At 40.2% G+C, this 18,190-nt stretch overlaps 1 protein-coding gene across 12 annotated transcripts in view; it reads right to left on the reverse strand.

Annotated features, from left to right (window-relative positions):
- si:ch211-15d5.11 (nuclear receptor coactivator 7) overlaps positions 1-18,190 on the reverse strand; it is a 342,600-nt gene that overhangs the window by 5,549 nt on the left and 318,861 nt on the right. For all 12 annotated transcript variants that reach the window (XM_059654356.1, XM_059654355.1, XM_059654357.1 and 9 more), the window contains one exon: positions 1,063-1,222. In XM_059654356.1, the coding sequence (XP_059510339.1) occupies positions 1,063-1,222 (160 nt within the window). The remainder of the gene's footprint in view (positions 1-1,062; positions 1,223-18,190) is intronic.

Here is an 18,190-nt window from a genome sequence, read left to right on the forward strand (position 1 = left end):
TTTTTAAATGCTTATCCACTGTACAGCTGAAGCTTATTTACCTTGAAAGAACTAAAGACTCCACAATTAAACTAGGGACTTCAACAAAGGTATGACTTATTCAAAGTTAGTTTGCTTGATCTTTAGCACAAAAATTCTTAGTGCCACAACAACTACATAAGGAATCCATTATAAACATCTGAACCACTGGTTCACATTTATTCTAGAAATCACTCAATTTTCCTCTCCAAATGAATGAGGTAGCTGTGATACTTCATCCAATATGATGTTGCATTTCCCTATGCACCAGAATCCAATCATATTAAACAATTCTAGACTGAAAGAAAGTCAGCTGTCCATAGTGTTCTAGAAATAGGCAGGCAATCAACATAAAACAACACTGAATAGGCAACAAGTTGCATGAAAAAAAAACACACACACACAATCAGCATTTCCTTAACTTTAAAAAAAATTCTGGCCACCATTTGTCTGTCAAGGAGAGAAGGTGCAAATCTAGTTTTAAAAGATGGTTTAACAATATTTGTGTCTCAATCTTTTCTATTCCCCCCCCCCCAACAGACTTGGTGGAAGTGCTATATGGGGGTCAGGAGTGGAAAATAATCGGGGGGGGGGTTACAGTCATCAGTTCTTTACACTTCAAACTGTCTATTAATCACATACTCAGACTTGAAGTATTGTCAGCTATTCATCTGCAAATATGATTAGATACATCTCTAAACTTGTTACTCAATGATTCCAAAACATTCTTACCTGGTCTGGCCTACAAGATTCCAGAAATAGCACAATGTGATTCATTTTTAATTGTCCTCAAAAACAACTTTGCAAGCCTCAAAAAATTCAGGACACACAATAAAAACCTGCTTTATGGGAGATGGTGATCACTAGCAAAAAGAAAAAGTTGACTGTTTATAGTGCACAATGGAACATATGAAAATGGGCAAACCAGAATGGATCCGAATTAACTCAATATTCATAACTGAAGACCTGAACCAAGGCCTAGTTTGTCAATATAGTGAGTTAGTAAGTCAAAGATCAGCTTCTCAAGTTTAAAGTTTAACTTACCTCCCATTCATCAAAAACTCCATCAAAAAACTTCTCATTCAAGGGGAATGCACACTTCCCATCGAGGAGAACAAAGTCACTGAATTGCATGTCACCCATTGCTTCAGGTAAATAAATATCAGGTCGCCAATGTTTCAGGTATTCATGTAATTCAGCCACTCTGCAATGATAGAACAATAAATGAAAGGACGCATCTGCATTTACATTGTACTTTTCATAACCTCAGGATAGCCTAAAGTGCTTCACAGCCAAAATAACACATTTTGAACAGTACTCTTGCAAGGTAAGGAAATTTGGTAGATAATGAGATAAATTCCCACATCGGTTTATAAGTGTTGGGTAGGATATAAAAATGTTAGCCATGCATAGGGAGAACAATAAAAAGAAAAGAGTAACACAGGATTCTTCATGTCCATGAGTTAGGGAAAATCTTGTCAATTTCTCATCCAAAAGATGACACTTCCAACCTCATGCTGAAGTGCTCACATCTCTGGAACAGGACTGGAACCCAGTCAAGTGTTAAGAATTCAGCGAAACAAATCACGCTTTCAAAAGACAGTGCCCATTACAAACCGTAACCCTTTCTTACCCTGCCGGGATAGTTTAGCTTAGATCTAAAAGCCCTGACAATTGTAAACTAAAATTGTGAGGATTCTCATTATTTGCACAATTACAGCCTATTAACAGCTTTGTCTACACAAAGTTAGGTACTTATATACTTTGGCACTTGAAAGTGAATGAAGTAAAAATGCACGTGCAATACAAAGCGTGTGTTGGGAGCTTACTGCACCATGTTGGATTTTAAGAATTAAAAAAAAATCAGTCCTTTGGCAAAGAATTTCATTTATTCAAAAACAAAAATTAAAAAAAAATCACTGAAGGCTTAACTTATTAATATGCTCCTCAACTTTAGGACAGAATAATTTCAAATGCTGGAGAGGCCATACTTCCTACACTATGACAGTAGGAAATATCAGTAATTTGCTTATAAATAAAGGATTTTTTTTCAAAATACGATCAAAAGCAATTAAATAGTCTTCAATTTTCTTACTTTTGGAGAAGAAAAATATCCAATTGAATATGTACTCAACATGAGGATGATGGTGAAAAGAAAACTAAACAGATGGTTCTTTGTATTCTGCATCAGCATGTAATACTGTACCAGGTCCAGTGGAATGCAAGTCAGACATAAGCCATTCATCTACACTGTTCTAAATAGTGTAAAATTACTTCATGGAAGATTCCTATCTCCTGTATTAACTCTTTCTTGTTAGGAAGAAGATTAGAAAATAATACGTTATTAAAGTGTTGGGTTCCAGTTCACTCGAATAGAGAACATTTCTCCAACTGCCTATACAAGACAGAAAGCTTTGATTTAAGTTGGCATCAACAAGATTTTACAAAGTAGAAATAAAAAGACAACATGCCAGTCATTATTGTACTTCAACTTAGATAAATTTAAACAATTAATACAACTGATAATTCACCAATACTGAGCTGCTTATCAAATTAATTGTCATTAACTGGCTAAATAATCAAATTTCAGAGATTAATTTTGAAAAGACCATAACCCTGCAAGAAAATCAAAGTCAGTAACACTGGTTCCACAACCATTACATCTCAACTGCCCTTAACAATTCGCTCTGTATATAATCACCCTCAATTCAAATATACCCTTGAAACCTAAAACAGCCTTACCAAAAGCCTCACCCATCCACATTAGAAAGATTCATACTCACTGATTGGATTCTCCCTTCATGTGCTAGCCTCTCCAGTCAGAAGACTGAACCAATCTGCACAACAGACTCAGCTTTTAAAGTGGGCTGTAAACACAGTTATAAATCTTGTCTTGACTAATTAGGAGCCAGCCTGGGTTAACATTGTGATAATGTAGATAATCATTCGCAGTCTCCATTCTCAGGTTCCCATTTAGATATAGCAGTGTTCAACCAGTTCAAGAAGAAGAGTGGTCATGTTAATTGTAAAAAAATAGTTACATCTAATATTTTAATCAACTTAGGAATGTTTTATGGTGATAACTATATGTTGTTCCTCTGTATCGATGGTGTAATCTGTTGGCTCTCTTCCAGCATCATAAAACTGCGTCACTGACACTGTCAACAATAAAAACCTAGAACTTTGGCCAGCAAAAAGTATGTAAATTTAGGTTTGTGTAGCTTGAAATGATGGTCAGAACAAATGCTATGAGAGATGCTTAAAACAGTGATTTATTTTTCATTTGCTGAAAGAATTGTAAATACTTATCCTGTTTCTGCTACAACGAACAGCCAAAAGAAGATAAATCAGGCAGACCTCATGTGTTGGTCCCTTGACATGGTTATTGAGATATGGTGGGTTGGAAATAGCTGCCCAGAATAACCAGCAGCAATCTTATCCTTCACGTATAGCCAATTCAAACCCTTAAAACTGACTTTAAAAACTCAGTCTGTCCCAGGCTGATTTAGTCTTCTGATTGGCTAACTAGAATAATAGGTCTCTTTGGCTATGCTTTTGTTAATTTTGCTTGAGGATTAAGCACGTCTTTGAACTGAGCATGATTTGTCATCGATGGTTACTCAAAATTGAGGATGTTTCTCAGGCTAGATGATGGAGAAGCTTCGTGTTAGATCCACGAGATTTTCTTGTGTTGGGAGATGTTACTGTATGAAGAAGTGAAACTCGTGGCCTTGGGTTGGTTTCTTCCTCCTTTCTCTACCACTGCTGCTACACCTCACAGTTGTGTTTTGATGAATCAGTAAGTGCCACTGCTGAGTGGTCAACAGCTTTCTCCTCCCAGTGATGGGCCCTTGTGATTTAGCTTGACCTTGAGCATATCTTTATACCTTTCCCTTAGATTGCTCTTTGAATGCCGACCAATGCAGAGCTAGGACAGAGAACCTGCTGAGGGAAGCAGGTTTCGGGCATCCAAATGCAATGACACATCCATTGGAGTTGGTTCTTCAAGGTAGGCCTTCCATGATGGTAGACACAGCTTCATGGAGAATGCTTACATTGGTGCACTGGTCCTCCCATTTGATCCCCAAGATTCTACATAGGCATTGTTGGCAGAAGCTCTCAAGCATGTTAATGTGACAGTGGTAGACAGTTCAGATTTTGTCGCACTAGAGGGGGATGGTCAACACAACAGTCAATAGACCAGGACAATCATTGACTTCCAGAGGTCCTTGTTGTCAAAGACACTTTGTTGCAGCTTGAGGAAGGCAACACTTGCACAGTTGATTCAGCACTGGCCTTCTTAATTGCTGATAGTCCCTTGGGAGAGGTGGCTGCGAAATCTGGGAAGTACGCACATATTCCAGAGCCACCCCTTCTACTTAGTGCAGGGGATTCCCACCAGGTCAGGGAGTGTTGGTGCAGGACCTTTGTTTTGGTGACACTTAAAGACAGGCCGAGCATCATAAATGACGTATTGAAGAGGGTGAATGTCTTTTGTACGTCCTGTGCAGAATCCATCTTGCAGCAATCATCTGAAAACTGAAGGATGTGGATGTTCATGGTGGTGAGTTTTGTTTTTCCACTCAGAAGCAAGCAAGGTTGAAGAGCTTCCTGACTAGGATATTAGACGCTGAAACCATGTGGCAGATCATCTTAGATTTGGTGATTGATGACCCTCAGATAGATGAAGAAGAAGGAGGAACAATAACACAACCTGATTTGACTCTGGTCTGGATATAAACATTGTCAGTTTTAGATTGGCCTCACGATAGTAGCTGTCATAGAATCATAGAAATGCACAGCACAGAAACAAACTCTTTAGACCCACACATCCATGCTGACTAGACATTCTAAATTACTATAGTCCCATTTGCCAGCATTTGGCCCAATTCCCGCCAAACTCTTCCTATTCATATGCCCACCCAGATGCCGTTCAAATGTTGTAATTGTACCAATCTCCATCACCTCCTCTGGCAGTTCATTCCATACATGCACCACCCTGTGCGGGAAAAAGGTGCCCCTTAGGTACCTTTTAAATCATTCCTCTGTCACATTAAAGCTATGCTCTCTAGTTCTGGAACTCCCCTACCCAGGGAAAAAGTCCTTGACTATTCACCTTATCCTTGCCCCTCATGATTTCATAAACTTCTAAAAGGTCACCTCTCAGCCTCCGACACTCCAGGTAAAATAGCCCCAGACTATTTAGCCTCTCCCTATAGCCAAACCTTCCAATTCTGGCAACATCCTTGTAAATCTTTTCTGAAAGCTCTTAAGTTTCACAATATCTTTCCTATAGCAGCACGACCAGAATTGAATGCAGTATTCCAAAAATAGCCTAACCAATGTCCTGTACAGCTGCAACAAAACCTCCCAATTCCTATATTCAATGCAGTGACTAATAAAGGCAAATGTACTAAATGCCTTCTTCACCTGTTCTGAGGAAGGGTCACCAGATCTGAAACATTAACTCTTGTTTTTCCCTTCACAGATGCTGCCTGACTGGCTGAGTTGTTCCAGCAACTTTGTTTTTCATCACTATCCTGTCTACCTGTGACTCCACTTTTAAGGAACTATGAACCTGTGTCCCAAGGTTTCTTTGTTTGGCAACACTCCCAGCACCTTACCATTAAGTGTATAAATCCTGCCCTGATGTGCCTTACAATAGTACAGCTGGATTTTTAGGACGGTGACAACCTTCAACGGGCAGTCAAAGCTCTGGAGGACGATCTTGTGATTATCCATTGTTGAGGATGGTTATTGATACTTGCTAATCTACCAGTTCACAGATGTTATTGACACACCTCTGGAACAGGTGGGATGTGGACCCGGACCTCCTTCCCCAGGGGTAAGGAAATTACTACTAGGCCACAAGAGCATTGTGTGCATGGCTATATGCAAAATGGGTCACTGAGTGTTGTTGAGTTGCATGGATTGTAGAAATTATGTTACTGACTTTTACAAGTTTGCAAGTTGGCTTCTCCGAGCTAAATCAGTTGTTTCTGCTCTTCTGAGTGACCTCCCATTTCCCTTCCTTTTTGCTGTCAATGTCAGCTGCTGACTTAAGTTTATTCAGGTCTGCACATGGCTTAAACTAGAATAAGTAAAGCAGGCACTGCAGTGGGTTTATCTGGCAGAATAAACAGGACGTCTTTCTAAATGGCATCACCCTCAGCACAAATTCTCTAGGAGATCTTAATGTATTGACAATCTTTCTGCCAGCATAAAGTAATCAGAACGAACAGTGGCTTCAAATATTTCTATATAATCTTGAATAAGCAAACTTGAATAAACCTCCTGTTCTGGTTCAATTACCCAGCTTTCACTCACTGCAAATAAGGTAATGTTATATCATCTAGACAGCGATGATTGCAATCTGGAATGAAAAACAGGCTCAATGTCATCCACAGCCAAAGAAGCAGTGTTTTCAATAGAATAGGACAGCAGATTCCATTCAGGACAACAATATACACACACATCCCTGACAGATACCACAATGACATTACTAACCGAGCAGTCAGTTCTCTAAAAACAAATTTCTACAAGCACGGGCTTAACATGACTAACATTGTTGAGTTTTTCTATTTGCAACAAAACAAGATTTTGAGTTTGTTCACGTCACATCTTGCAAAATAATTCCAAATTATTTCAGTGATTCTTTTATAATATGGGAAATCAAATATTTGGTGTACAGGGTGTTGACAACAACTGCAAATATGGGGGGCAGCAAGGAAACTTTGACCTCTGTTGTAACTAAAAAACACAAACATGTGGTGTGAAATTGAAATGCCATATATTTTGTTGGGAATAAAATGAAGAAACACTGAAGTATAATTAAATATTTTCAAACTCGCTTTTGATTCTGACCTTCTTGTAAGATATGTCTTTTATGATATCGCCAAAAATGTATAATTCTAGTTACTATATTTAAACTCTTTACAAATCTATGAAGATGTACATCTACCGCTGTATAAAGCTGCTTTAAGACAACCTGGGCATAATGAAAAACATGAGTACTTTCAGAGATCAGTAACTAGAAAAAGATTTCTCATTATTATAGGAGAGCCAGCAATTGCAGTTAGCTAACCTCTCCTCTGTATATCAGTGACAATAAACAATAGATAATAGGTGCTGGAGTAGGCCATTCGGCCCTTCGAGCCAGCACCACCATTCATTATGATCATGGCTGATCATCCACAATCAGTATCCTGTTCCTGCCTTATCCCCATAACCCTTGATTCCACTATCTTTAACAGCTCTATCTATCTCTTTCTTGAAAGTATCCAGAGAGTTGGCCTCCACTGCCTTCTGTGGCAGAGCATTCCATATATCCACCACTCTCTGGGTGAAGAAGTTTTTCCTCAACTCTGTTCTAAATGGCCTACCCCTTATTTTTAAACTGTGTCCTCTGGTTCTGGACTCACCCATCAGCAGAAACATGCTTCCTGCCTCCAGAGTATCCAATCCCTTAATAATCTTATACGTCTCAATCAGATCCCCTCTCATCCTTCTAAACTCAAGTGTATAGTGATAAAAGAATCTTTAAGATTTTACCCAGGATGATGTTAAAATGATGCATTAAAATGAAAACGGTACCTCCACTAAACTGTTCATGCAACTGGGAGAGAATCATGCTGAAACAATTTGGTTAAAATAAAGTAATTCCATATTATTTGACATTACGATTCACAGAAACGAGTGTAGCAGTGAGCAATAGTTTGATCACTATTTTTCCATAAAGACATTAAGAAATTACTATAGTAGATTATTCCCACATTAAAAGTGCAAGAATTTTACAATTTGCAAATTTGAAAGAAATGAACAGCTGATTAAATGTGCTGACATTTTTGGAAATGAACAGAAATAAGAAGTGCAGCTGCTTCTCATTCCCTTATGTCTCTGTTAAATTTCCATAAATAATGTTCAAATTGACAAGACAAAGGTGGTTTAGTGATTGGGTACTAGTGGGATCATGAGCCAGAATCTTGGGATTGTGACCTCCAAGCCTGCAATGGCTACCATGGAGCTACCAAACACCATAAAGCTCCTCTAAATCCTCACTTGTTTCATGCTGCGTGTAGTCTAACTGGCCAATCTTTGAAGCCTTGTTCTGAAAAAAGAACAAAGCGTATGGTTTTTTTTGTAACACTTCAGAAACCTTCTATTCTATACAAAAGGAAAATACTGCAGATGCTGAAGATCTAAAATAAAAACAGGAAGTGCTGGAGAAATTCAGCAGGTCTGGCAGCGTTCATGATGTGAGAAACAGAATTAACATTTCGAGTTCAATGACTTTTCTTCGCAACTGTCGATGCAGCCTGCGGACTAAACTCCCAGCTCTTGACACTCTGGAGTGGTGGCAAATTTCATACCTGGGGTCACAATGGGAAATAGTTTGAGCAGCTCTGCTCCAACACGAGCATTGCCGGCTACTAATTTATAAGTTGGCTAAAGCTTGTAATTTATAAATATTGAATACTTTTGTCTCAAATCCCTTCCTGCAATGTTTTCGTTTCTACAGGTGATGTAAAAGTTGCCCTAATCCCAGACAACTGCTTTTTCACTAGAGAGGTGACTAGTGGTTGTTTAACCTGAAAGTTGCCACAGCTCAGGCCAGGGACAAAGTCACCTGGTGTGGGATTTGAAGCCACGCTGTTGGTATCACTCTGCATTGTAAACCAGTTGTCCAACCAATACAACCAAGGTCAATTAGTTTGTTCCGGGTTGGTTAGTTCAGTTGGCTGCGTGGCTGGTTTGCCATGCAGAGTGATGCCAACAGCACAGGTTTCAGTTCTCTCTTCAGCTGAGGTTACTAATGAAGGTTCCACCTTCTCAGCCACACACCTCGTCTGAGGCATGGTGACCCTCAGCGCTCTCTCTCTCTCTCTCTCTCCTTCTCTCTAATGAGAGATCAGCCCAGTGGGCCTCTGGGACGATGGTAACTTTATGATACAGGTGAATCTTATTGCTGAAACATGGACGTTGTCTCACACGAACATATTTAAGTGTTACAACATTATCTATTTATGAAGAGCTCACAGGAGAAAATCAGAAGGGCAAGGTTTGCAAGAAGGAACAGAACTTAGACTAGCAGTGTATAAATGGGACTACCTCAGTCTTTTTGCCCCTCCATCTCTTTTAAAAAACACTTTAAAACACTTCTCTTTTATCAAACCTTTGGTCAGTCTGCCTAAACATTTCATTCCTCATTTTGCATGTTTTCCTCTCTACAAAGTGAATTTTTTTCTAAATATTAGAAGGCGCAGCATAACTGCAATATGTTGTTCCCCTGCGATATCCAAAACCTTCACTGTGCGAGCTAGCTTCACGTGACGCAGCTTAAAATCTTGGATGGAACAAGTTCGGGTTGGTCACTGTGTGGGAGTTAATGTACACATTTAAACTTCAATGTATCACTGATGTAATCTGAGTTAATGATTCAACCTTTATTGATGTTAAGTCACAGAATTTACACTTGATTATCTCAGTTATTCTTCCAAAGCAGTTCTCATGATGTCACCTGCAATCGTTACTTAAAGAAAAATACACAGATTAAAACAAAAGAGATAAAATGATGTTAATCTTCTCTCTCAAAAGTCTGACTTATAATAGAGGTATATATCATTTACGGCACAGGTATTTGCTGCTCACCAACCTACAATTTCCTCCCTCACATTACTAGCACATATCAACTGAAAAATGAGTTTTCCTGATTTTGTTGTCAGGTGGAGACTCAATGTTTCCTCCCCATGTATTTCCCCTGTCTTCTTGTGTTCACTCTTGCAGTATTCCTGTTGAGACAATAATCTGTGGGGCTGAAGATCCCACTGTATACCTCACCCAAGTGAATATTCTTCATTCATGAGCTAAGTCAGTCAGAATGCTCAATGCTACTCAACCTTTACAGTGCCACAATCAGGTCCAATACTGAGTTCAAGTGATAACTGAATAGATGCTTTTCTAACAGAGGGTCATTGATAAAGATTAGATTCATGAATATGAGAGCATAAAAAACAGGAGCAGGAGTTGGCTACCCAGTCTTGTGACCCTGCTTCAGGTGTCGATAAGAATAGGGGTTGACATCTATCTTGAGGCCACTGACCCACACCACTTGAATTTTCCTAGACTTTCTTAGTTAAAAGTCTATCAACTTCTGTATTGTGCATGTTCAATGGGTGAACTTCCATACGTCTATGGATAAATAATACCAAAATTTCACAACTCTCTAATTTTAAAAATGTTCCTCACCTCAGTCCTAAACGGTCAACCTTTTTATTCTGAGACTGTGACCCACCTTGTTCTAACTCATAGCCCTAGACAACATGCATCTAGCATCCACCCTGTCAAGGATCTTAAGCCCTCTAAGCTGATCCCCCGTCCACAAGGTACAAATTAGATTCCCTGTGAACCATGTAGATGCGTACATGCTTGGAGGCTCCATGTACACAAATCAGCATGCCGTTACCCTATTGCCCTGATTTCTGGATCTCGGAGATCTGCACAGTGTTCAGAAAAGTGAGACGGAATATAGGTCAGGAGTCTGATGGAATAGTGGAATAATTTCCAGTTGACTGGATTTTGTGTAGCTCCATCAACGTGCAAGAAGGTGAACCAGGACAGAGCAGTCTGCTTGAGCAGCACCCTGTCCATCACGTTCAACATTCACTCATTTCATCATCATGCACAATGGCAGCATTGTATACATTGCAGCAACTGATCAAGGCTCCTTGAAAAACACGTTCCAAACCTGTGTCCTCTACCATAATGTGGGCAAACAGGTACCAGCACCACCTATTGGTTCCCCTCCAAGACTTGAAAATGTATTACTATTTCATCACTTGTTAGATCAAAATTCTGAAACTCCATCACAAACAGCACTGTTTAGTTATGTGCACCACAAAGGCTGTGCTGGTTTTAGAGCAGTGCACACTGCCACCTTCTCAAGGCCAAAATGAGGATGGGAAGCAAATGTTGGTCTTGCCAGTGACACCCATAATCCTGAAATAATTCTAAAAACATCGGGCTGGTTCTTACCATGTTTTGGCAAATTGTCATTTTCATTGAATTTCATGGAGGGTTTCAGGCCATGCGCGGCCTCATGGATTTTCTCATGCTGTCATCCCAAACTACCTACTCTGCCCCATTGCTCCCACTCTTGTTCAATGTTAGCTGGATTCTACCCTCTCACAGGAGTCTCACTGAAACCTATGAAATTCTATCGGGACTAGGCACGGTAAATCAGGAAGGATGTGTCTGATGACAAAGAAGTCCAGAACCAGGAATAGTCTGAATAGACTGGGACTATTTTCCCTGGAGCATCGCAGGCTGAGGTGTGACCCTATAGAGGTCAATGTAATCATGAGGGGAGTGGATAGGGTGAAGAGCCAAAGTTATCTTCCCAGAGTTGTGGAGTCCAAAACTAAAGAACATAGGTTTAAGGTGAGAGGGGAAAGATTTAAAAGGGATCTGATGGGCAACTGTTTCATGTAGAGGGTGTTGTACGTATGAAATGAGCTTCCACTGGAAGCGGTGGAGATGGATACAATTACAACATTTTAAAGGCATCTAGATGGGTTCATGAATAGGAAGGGTTTAGAGGAATATGGGCCAAATGCTAGAAAATGGAACCAGATCAGTTTGGGATATCCGGTCAACATGGACAAGATGGATTAAAGGGTGTGTTTTATGGTGTATAATTCAATGAGTCTGACTCTGCAACATTACATCCTACATTCTGTCCTATTACCCTGATGTACTTATGTAAGATATGATTTGCCTGGATTGCATGAAAAACAATACTTTATACTATATCTCAGTAATGTGACAATAATTAATCAAATCAAAGTTTGAATTTGCAGTGCGAAATATGAGATAGTGATCCTGAGATCAGTTTGTGGTGGGGTGCGATTGTATTTCTAAATTCGTCATGAGGGAGCAAAGAGGAAACAGTTTGAATTTTATTTGCATAGTAATTAATTTTAAACATATATATATAAGGCTTGGAGGTTGCTCAGCTCAGTTGGGTGAATGGCTCATTTGTAACATAGAGTAATGCCGACAGTGTGGGTTCAATTTCTGCGCCAGCTGAGGTTACCATGAAGTACTGTACTCCTGAACCTCTCCCCTTGCCTAAGGCATGATGACCCTCAGGTTAAACTAACACCTGTCATCTCTCTCTCATGAAAGAGCAGCTCTATTGTCTGGTAGGACTGTGGCAGCTGTATCATAAGTAATTATTGTCATATTTAAGCATTTATTAATGTTCTATTAAGTTGATAATTCAAGTGGACAGTACCTTGAAGAGGGTGAATACTTGAAGTGCTATGTTCAGGTTTGGTGTTCTTACTCAAGGAGAGATATGTTTATTTTGGAAGAAATATAATGAAGCTCACCAGATTGAATCCTGAGCAGTGATGGTTCTCTGAGGAGAGATTGAGAAGACTAGGCCTATATTCCTTAGAATTAAAGAAAGAGAGGTGATCTCAAAGGATGTATTGTGTGGAATCTCGCCATAGCTTGAATGATGCAGGGAAATTTAGGCAAATTATGTGAGAAGTTGAACAAGGCTGTTCTTGATGTCAGGAGCATTGAGCTGCCTTTACCAACACAGCTTTGGGCACTTATTACACAATTCTTGCTAGGGAGCGGTGATACATCTATTAATGGGTATATTGTTCGTTATTATTCTCACTAACACCGAATGACACCTGATTAATATGCTGTTTCCTATCATGCCACAGGACAAATAGAAACTACATGCCAAGAATTACCATGGATGCTGTCTGAGCGCTGTGATCTCCTGCATTTGTTTTCAGTTGCGACATAAAAGAGTAGTTATTGGGTGACTCCAGCTTAAGGCATGCTCTGTTGGACTACCATCTTATACACCATGCCTCATCCATTTTCTGCGGCAGATAATTCCACAGGATCTCTATTCTCAACACGAAAAGGTTTCTCCTAATCTCAGTTATAAATAGTCTTGCTATATCTTTAAATGCGACCCCTGGTCTTGGACTGCCGTGTCATCATAGTTTTCAGTAAGACTCCTGTGAGAGGTGGTAGAATCTAGATAACATCGGACAAGAAGGGGAGCATTGGGGCAGAGTAGGTAGTTTGGGATGACAGCATGAGAAAATCCATGAGGCCTGAAACCTTCCACGAAATTCAATGAAAATGACAATTTGCCAAAATATGGTAAGATTCAGCCTGATGTTTTTAAATTATTTCAGGGTTGTGGGTGTCACTGGCAAGGCCAACATTTGCTTCCCATCCTCACTTTGGCCTTGAGAAGGTGGCAGTGTGCACTGCTCTAAAACCAGCGCAGTCTTTGTGGTGCTGTTTGTGATGGAGTTTCAGAATTTTGATCTAACAAGTGATGGAATAGTAAACACTTTCAAGTCAGGATGCTGCGTGCCTTGGCAGGGAACCAGTAGGTGGTGGTAGTCCCTGTTTGCCCACATTATGGTAGAGGACACACGTGTTTTTCAAGGAGCCTTGATCAGATGCTGCAATGTATACAATGCTGCTGTTGTGCATGATAATGAAATGAGTGAATGTTGAACGTGATGGACATGGTGCTGCTCAAGCAGACTGCTCTGTCCTGGTTCAACTTCTTGCACGTTGATAGATCTACACATAATCCAGTCAACTGGAAATTATTCCACTATTCCATCAGACTCCTGCCCTATATTCCGTCTCACTTTTCTGAACACTGTGCAGACCTCCGAGATTCATGAATGCAACAGTTTCTGAAGCCAGAAATCAGCACAATAGGGTAACAGCGTGCTGATTTGTGTACGTGGAGCCTCCAAGCATGTACATGGTTTACAGGGAATCTAATTTGTACCTTGTGGACGGGGGACCAGCTTAGACGGCTTAAGATCCTTGACAGAGTGGGTGCTAGATGAATGTCGTCTAGGGCTATGAGTTAGAACAAGGTGGGTCACAGTCTCAGAATAAAAGGTTGACCATTTAGGGCTGAGGTAAAAAATGAAAGAGTTGTGAAATTTTTGAATTATTTATCCATAGAAATGTGGAAGTTCACCCATTGAACATGCAAAATATAGAAGTTGACAGATTTTTACCTCAGAATGTCTAGGAAAATTCAAATAGTGTCCCGAGATAGATGTCAACCCCTATTCTTATCGACGCCTGAAGCAGGGTCACAAGACTGGGTAGCCAATTCCTGCATCCATTTTTTATGCTCTCATATTCATGAATCTAATCATTATCAATGCTCCTGTGCTAGATACATATTCAATTAGCAGATGAACTCAGTATTGGACCTGATTGTGGCACTGTAAAGGTTGAGTAGCCTTGAGCATTCTGACTGACTTAGCTCATGAATGAAGAATATTCACTTGGGTGAGGTATACAGTGGGATCTTCAGTCCCACAGATTATTGTCTCAACAGGAATACTGCAAGAGTGAACACAAGAAGACAGGGGAAAGACATGGGGAGGAAACATTGAGTCTCCACCTGACAACAAAATCAGGAAAACTCATTTTTCAGTTGATATGTGCTAGTAATGTGAGGGAGGAAATTGTAGGTTGGTGAGCAGCAAATACCTGTGCCGTAAATGATATATATCTCTATTATAAGTCAGACTTTTGAGAGAGAAGATTAACATCATTTTATCTCTTTTGTTTTAATCTGTGTATTTTTCTTTAATTAACGATTGCAGGTGACATCATAAGCATTGCTTTGGAAGAATAACTGAGATAATCAAGTGTAAATTCTGTGACTTAACATCAATAAAGGTTGAATCATTAACTCAGATTACATCAGTGATACATTGAAGTTTAAATGTGTACATTAACTCCCACACAGTGACCAACCCGAACTTGTTCCATCTAAGATTTTAAGCTGCGTCATGTGAAGCTAGCTCGCACAGTGAAGGTTTTGGATATCGCAGGGGAACAACATATTGCAGTTATGCTGCGCCTTTTAATATTTAGAAAAAATTCACTTTGTAAATAGGAATATGCAAAACATGCAAAATGAGGAATGAAATGTTTAGGCAGACTGACCAAAGGTTTGATAAAAGAGAAGTGTTTTAAAGTGTTTTTTAAAAGAGATGGAGGGGCAAAAAGACTGAGGTAGTCCCATTTATACACTGCTAGTCTAAGTTCTGTTCCTTCTTGCAAACCTTGCCCTTCTGATTTTCTCCTGTCTTCTCTGAATGTACCTATGTAAAAATAATTTTCTAACGCTTAAATACGTTTACGTGAGACAATTTGCATATTTCTGCAGAAAGATTCATCGACATCATAAAGTCACCATAGTCCCAGCAGACCACAGGGCTGGTGTAGGAGGTTGAGGGGTGACCTGGAAGAGGAGTGGCATTTTTTGTTTACGTATAACATTATATCTGTACACTGGAAGAACATCCAGTGGAGTTATATGCATGGAACTGAGAAATCAGAAAGGGATGAACACTTTATTGGATTGTACTATAGCTCCCTCTCAATAGTCAGCAGGAAATTGAGAAACAAATATGAAAGGTGATCCCACATATCTGTCTGAATAATAGGGTTACAATGGCAGGGGATTTTAACTTTCCAAATATTGACTGAGGCTACCACAGTGTTAAGGGCTTGAATGGAGAACAATTTATTAACTGTGTACAAGAAAATTTTCTTCTTCAGTATGTGCATGTACCTGCTAACCAGTCTACCATGCAGAACCTTGCTGAAGTCCACAGAAACAACATCTACCCCTCCTCTCTTTCGTTCCTCTGGCTTCTATACCCTGGAAAATTAAGCTGCCAGTACTGCGTCTCCAAATTATGTTTCTGTAATAGCTATGATATCAGTCCCATGTTCCCAACCATGCTATGATTTTAGTTTAATTGCAGTTTAATTTATTAGTGTTACTTTGTTCTCTGCCTTGCTCTTTTCTAACTTGACTATTGAACATGCTCCTCCTTCTACTGTATCAGTCTCAGACTTATTTCTTTTATCATTATCTCTGAGTCTGTCAACCCCCAAGGAAAAAACATACCCTCACTTCTTCTCTGCCCAGCTCAGATTTATTCCCTGGCAGGGAACTGAACCCTGGTCTCCTGCAGGAGGAGTAGGGATACTAACCCACTATACTGATGAAGAGCTGCTACAATTACTAAGAAGGCACAGAGAAAGAACAACTCTAGTGTATTCAGCCTTGTTTCCAGGGAGCAGAGTCAGAGGGAAGAACACAGAGAGGTGCGTGCACAGAGGAACCGAAGCCAAACTGAAAAAGTGATGTCACAAGGGAGCTGTGACTGGAAATCTGTCCTAAATTTGAAAGAAAACCCTGTAAAACCTGTTAATAAATTAATGAACTAACTTGGGATTAACTAACTAATAAATAAATCAAGGAGAGATGGCTGGACAGGTGATGTGCAATGCGAGCTGGCGGATCCACATCTGCAGCAAGTGTTGGTTGCTGGAGGAACTGCAGCTCAGAATTGATGAGCTGGAGTCCGAGCATCAGGAGAAGACAGTTATCTGGACGCTTTGTTTCAGGAGGCAGTCACACTTGGTAGATTGATTACCTCAAATTCTGCCAGTGGTCAGAGACTGCAGGGAAATGACTGCGTGAGACAGGTAGAGGGATCCTCTATTCAGGAACAGAGAAGCCTCAGCTCTGGACCTTGTCCAACAGGTACGAGGTGCTTGCTCACCTGTGAATGAGGAACAGAGCTTTATGGAGGATGAATCAGCTGACCACTGCACTGTGGTATAGGCCATTCAAGTTGGGGGAGGGAGCAAAAAGGTGGTAGTTGTACAGAGTTCTATATCAGGGGAATAGATAACATCCTTTGTAAGCAGGATTGAGAGTTTTGCATGGTATATTGCCTTCGCTGTGCTAGGGTGAGGGATATCTCTGACTGGCTTGAAAGGACATTTGAGAGGGAGGGAGGAGGAGGATCCAGCTGTTGTGGTCCACATCTGAACAAACAACACAGGCAAGATGAAAAAGAGGACCTGTTTGGGGATTATCTAATCTTTAAGGAACGAGCAACTAAATTAAAGAACAGGTCCTCAAGGGTTATAATCTCCGGATTACTACCTGAGCCACGTGCAAATTGGCATCGGGATGTGAGAATAAGGTAAATAAACATGTGGCAAAAGGAGTGATGTGGGAAAGAGGGATTCCTTTTCATGAGGCACTGGCCTCAGTATTGGAACAGGAGGGATCTGCACCACTGGGACTGTGTCCAACTGAACCAAGCTGAGATGAATGTTCTAGCAAAAAGGGTAAATGGGGTGGTCAATAGGACTTTAAACTAGAAACTGGGGGATGGGGGAGGGAAGGGAAGGGAAACAAAGCATCAGGTTAGTATGTAGAGGGGGAATTCAACTGCATGGAAAAATATGAAAAAGATGAAAAGAAAGGAGAACCCAGGAGAACTGAGAGGTTATCAAAGTCTCCAAAACACAAAATAGGGCAAGAGAGTTTGGAAAGGATTAGGAATCTAACTTCGAGCACATCAAGTAAGGAGATGACAATGAGAAGATGTATGGTAAATACAGGACTGAAGGCATTGCACCTGAATGCATACAGTATACAAAATAAGGTAAATGAGCTTGTGGTACAGATTGAAATTGGCAGGTGGTGGGTATCACAGAGGCATGGCTGCAAGGGGATCAGGACTGGGAACTAAGTATCCAAGGATATACATCCTATCAAAAGGACAGGCAGGTGGGCAGAGAGGTTTGGGGTGCCTAATTAGTAAGAAATGGAATTAAATCAATAACAAGAAACATGTAGGGTCAAATGATGTAGAATCTGTCTGGGTAAAATTGAGGAATGGCAAAGGGAAAAAAAAGAGCCATAACGGGAGTTACGTACAGGCCTTCAAACAGTCGTCAGAATGTGGGGCACAAGATACACATGGAGATAGAAAAGGCACGTCAGAAAGGCAAGGTTACAGTGATCACGGAGTATTTCAATATGCAGGTGGAAGGAATTTGTCAGATGTCCACAAGATGGCTTTTTGGAACAGCTTGTGATAGAGCCCATTAGGGTACAGGGAATTCTGGATTTAGTGATGTGTAGTGAGCAGACTTGATAAGGGAGCTTAAGGTGAAGGAACCCTTAGGAGGCAGCGACCATAATATGATAAAATTTTGTTTGAGAGGGACAAGCTGGACTCAGATGTAATGGTATTACAGTTGAATGAAGGTAACT

The sequence above is a fragment of the Stegostoma tigrinum genome, chromosome 24 (assembly GCF_030684315.1).
Source record: "Stegostoma tigrinum isolate sSteTig4 chromosome 24, sSteTig4.hap1, whole genome shotgun sequence".
NCBI lineage: Eukaryota > Metazoa > Chordata > Chondrichthyes > Orectolobiformes > Stegostomatidae > Stegostoma > Stegostoma tigrinum.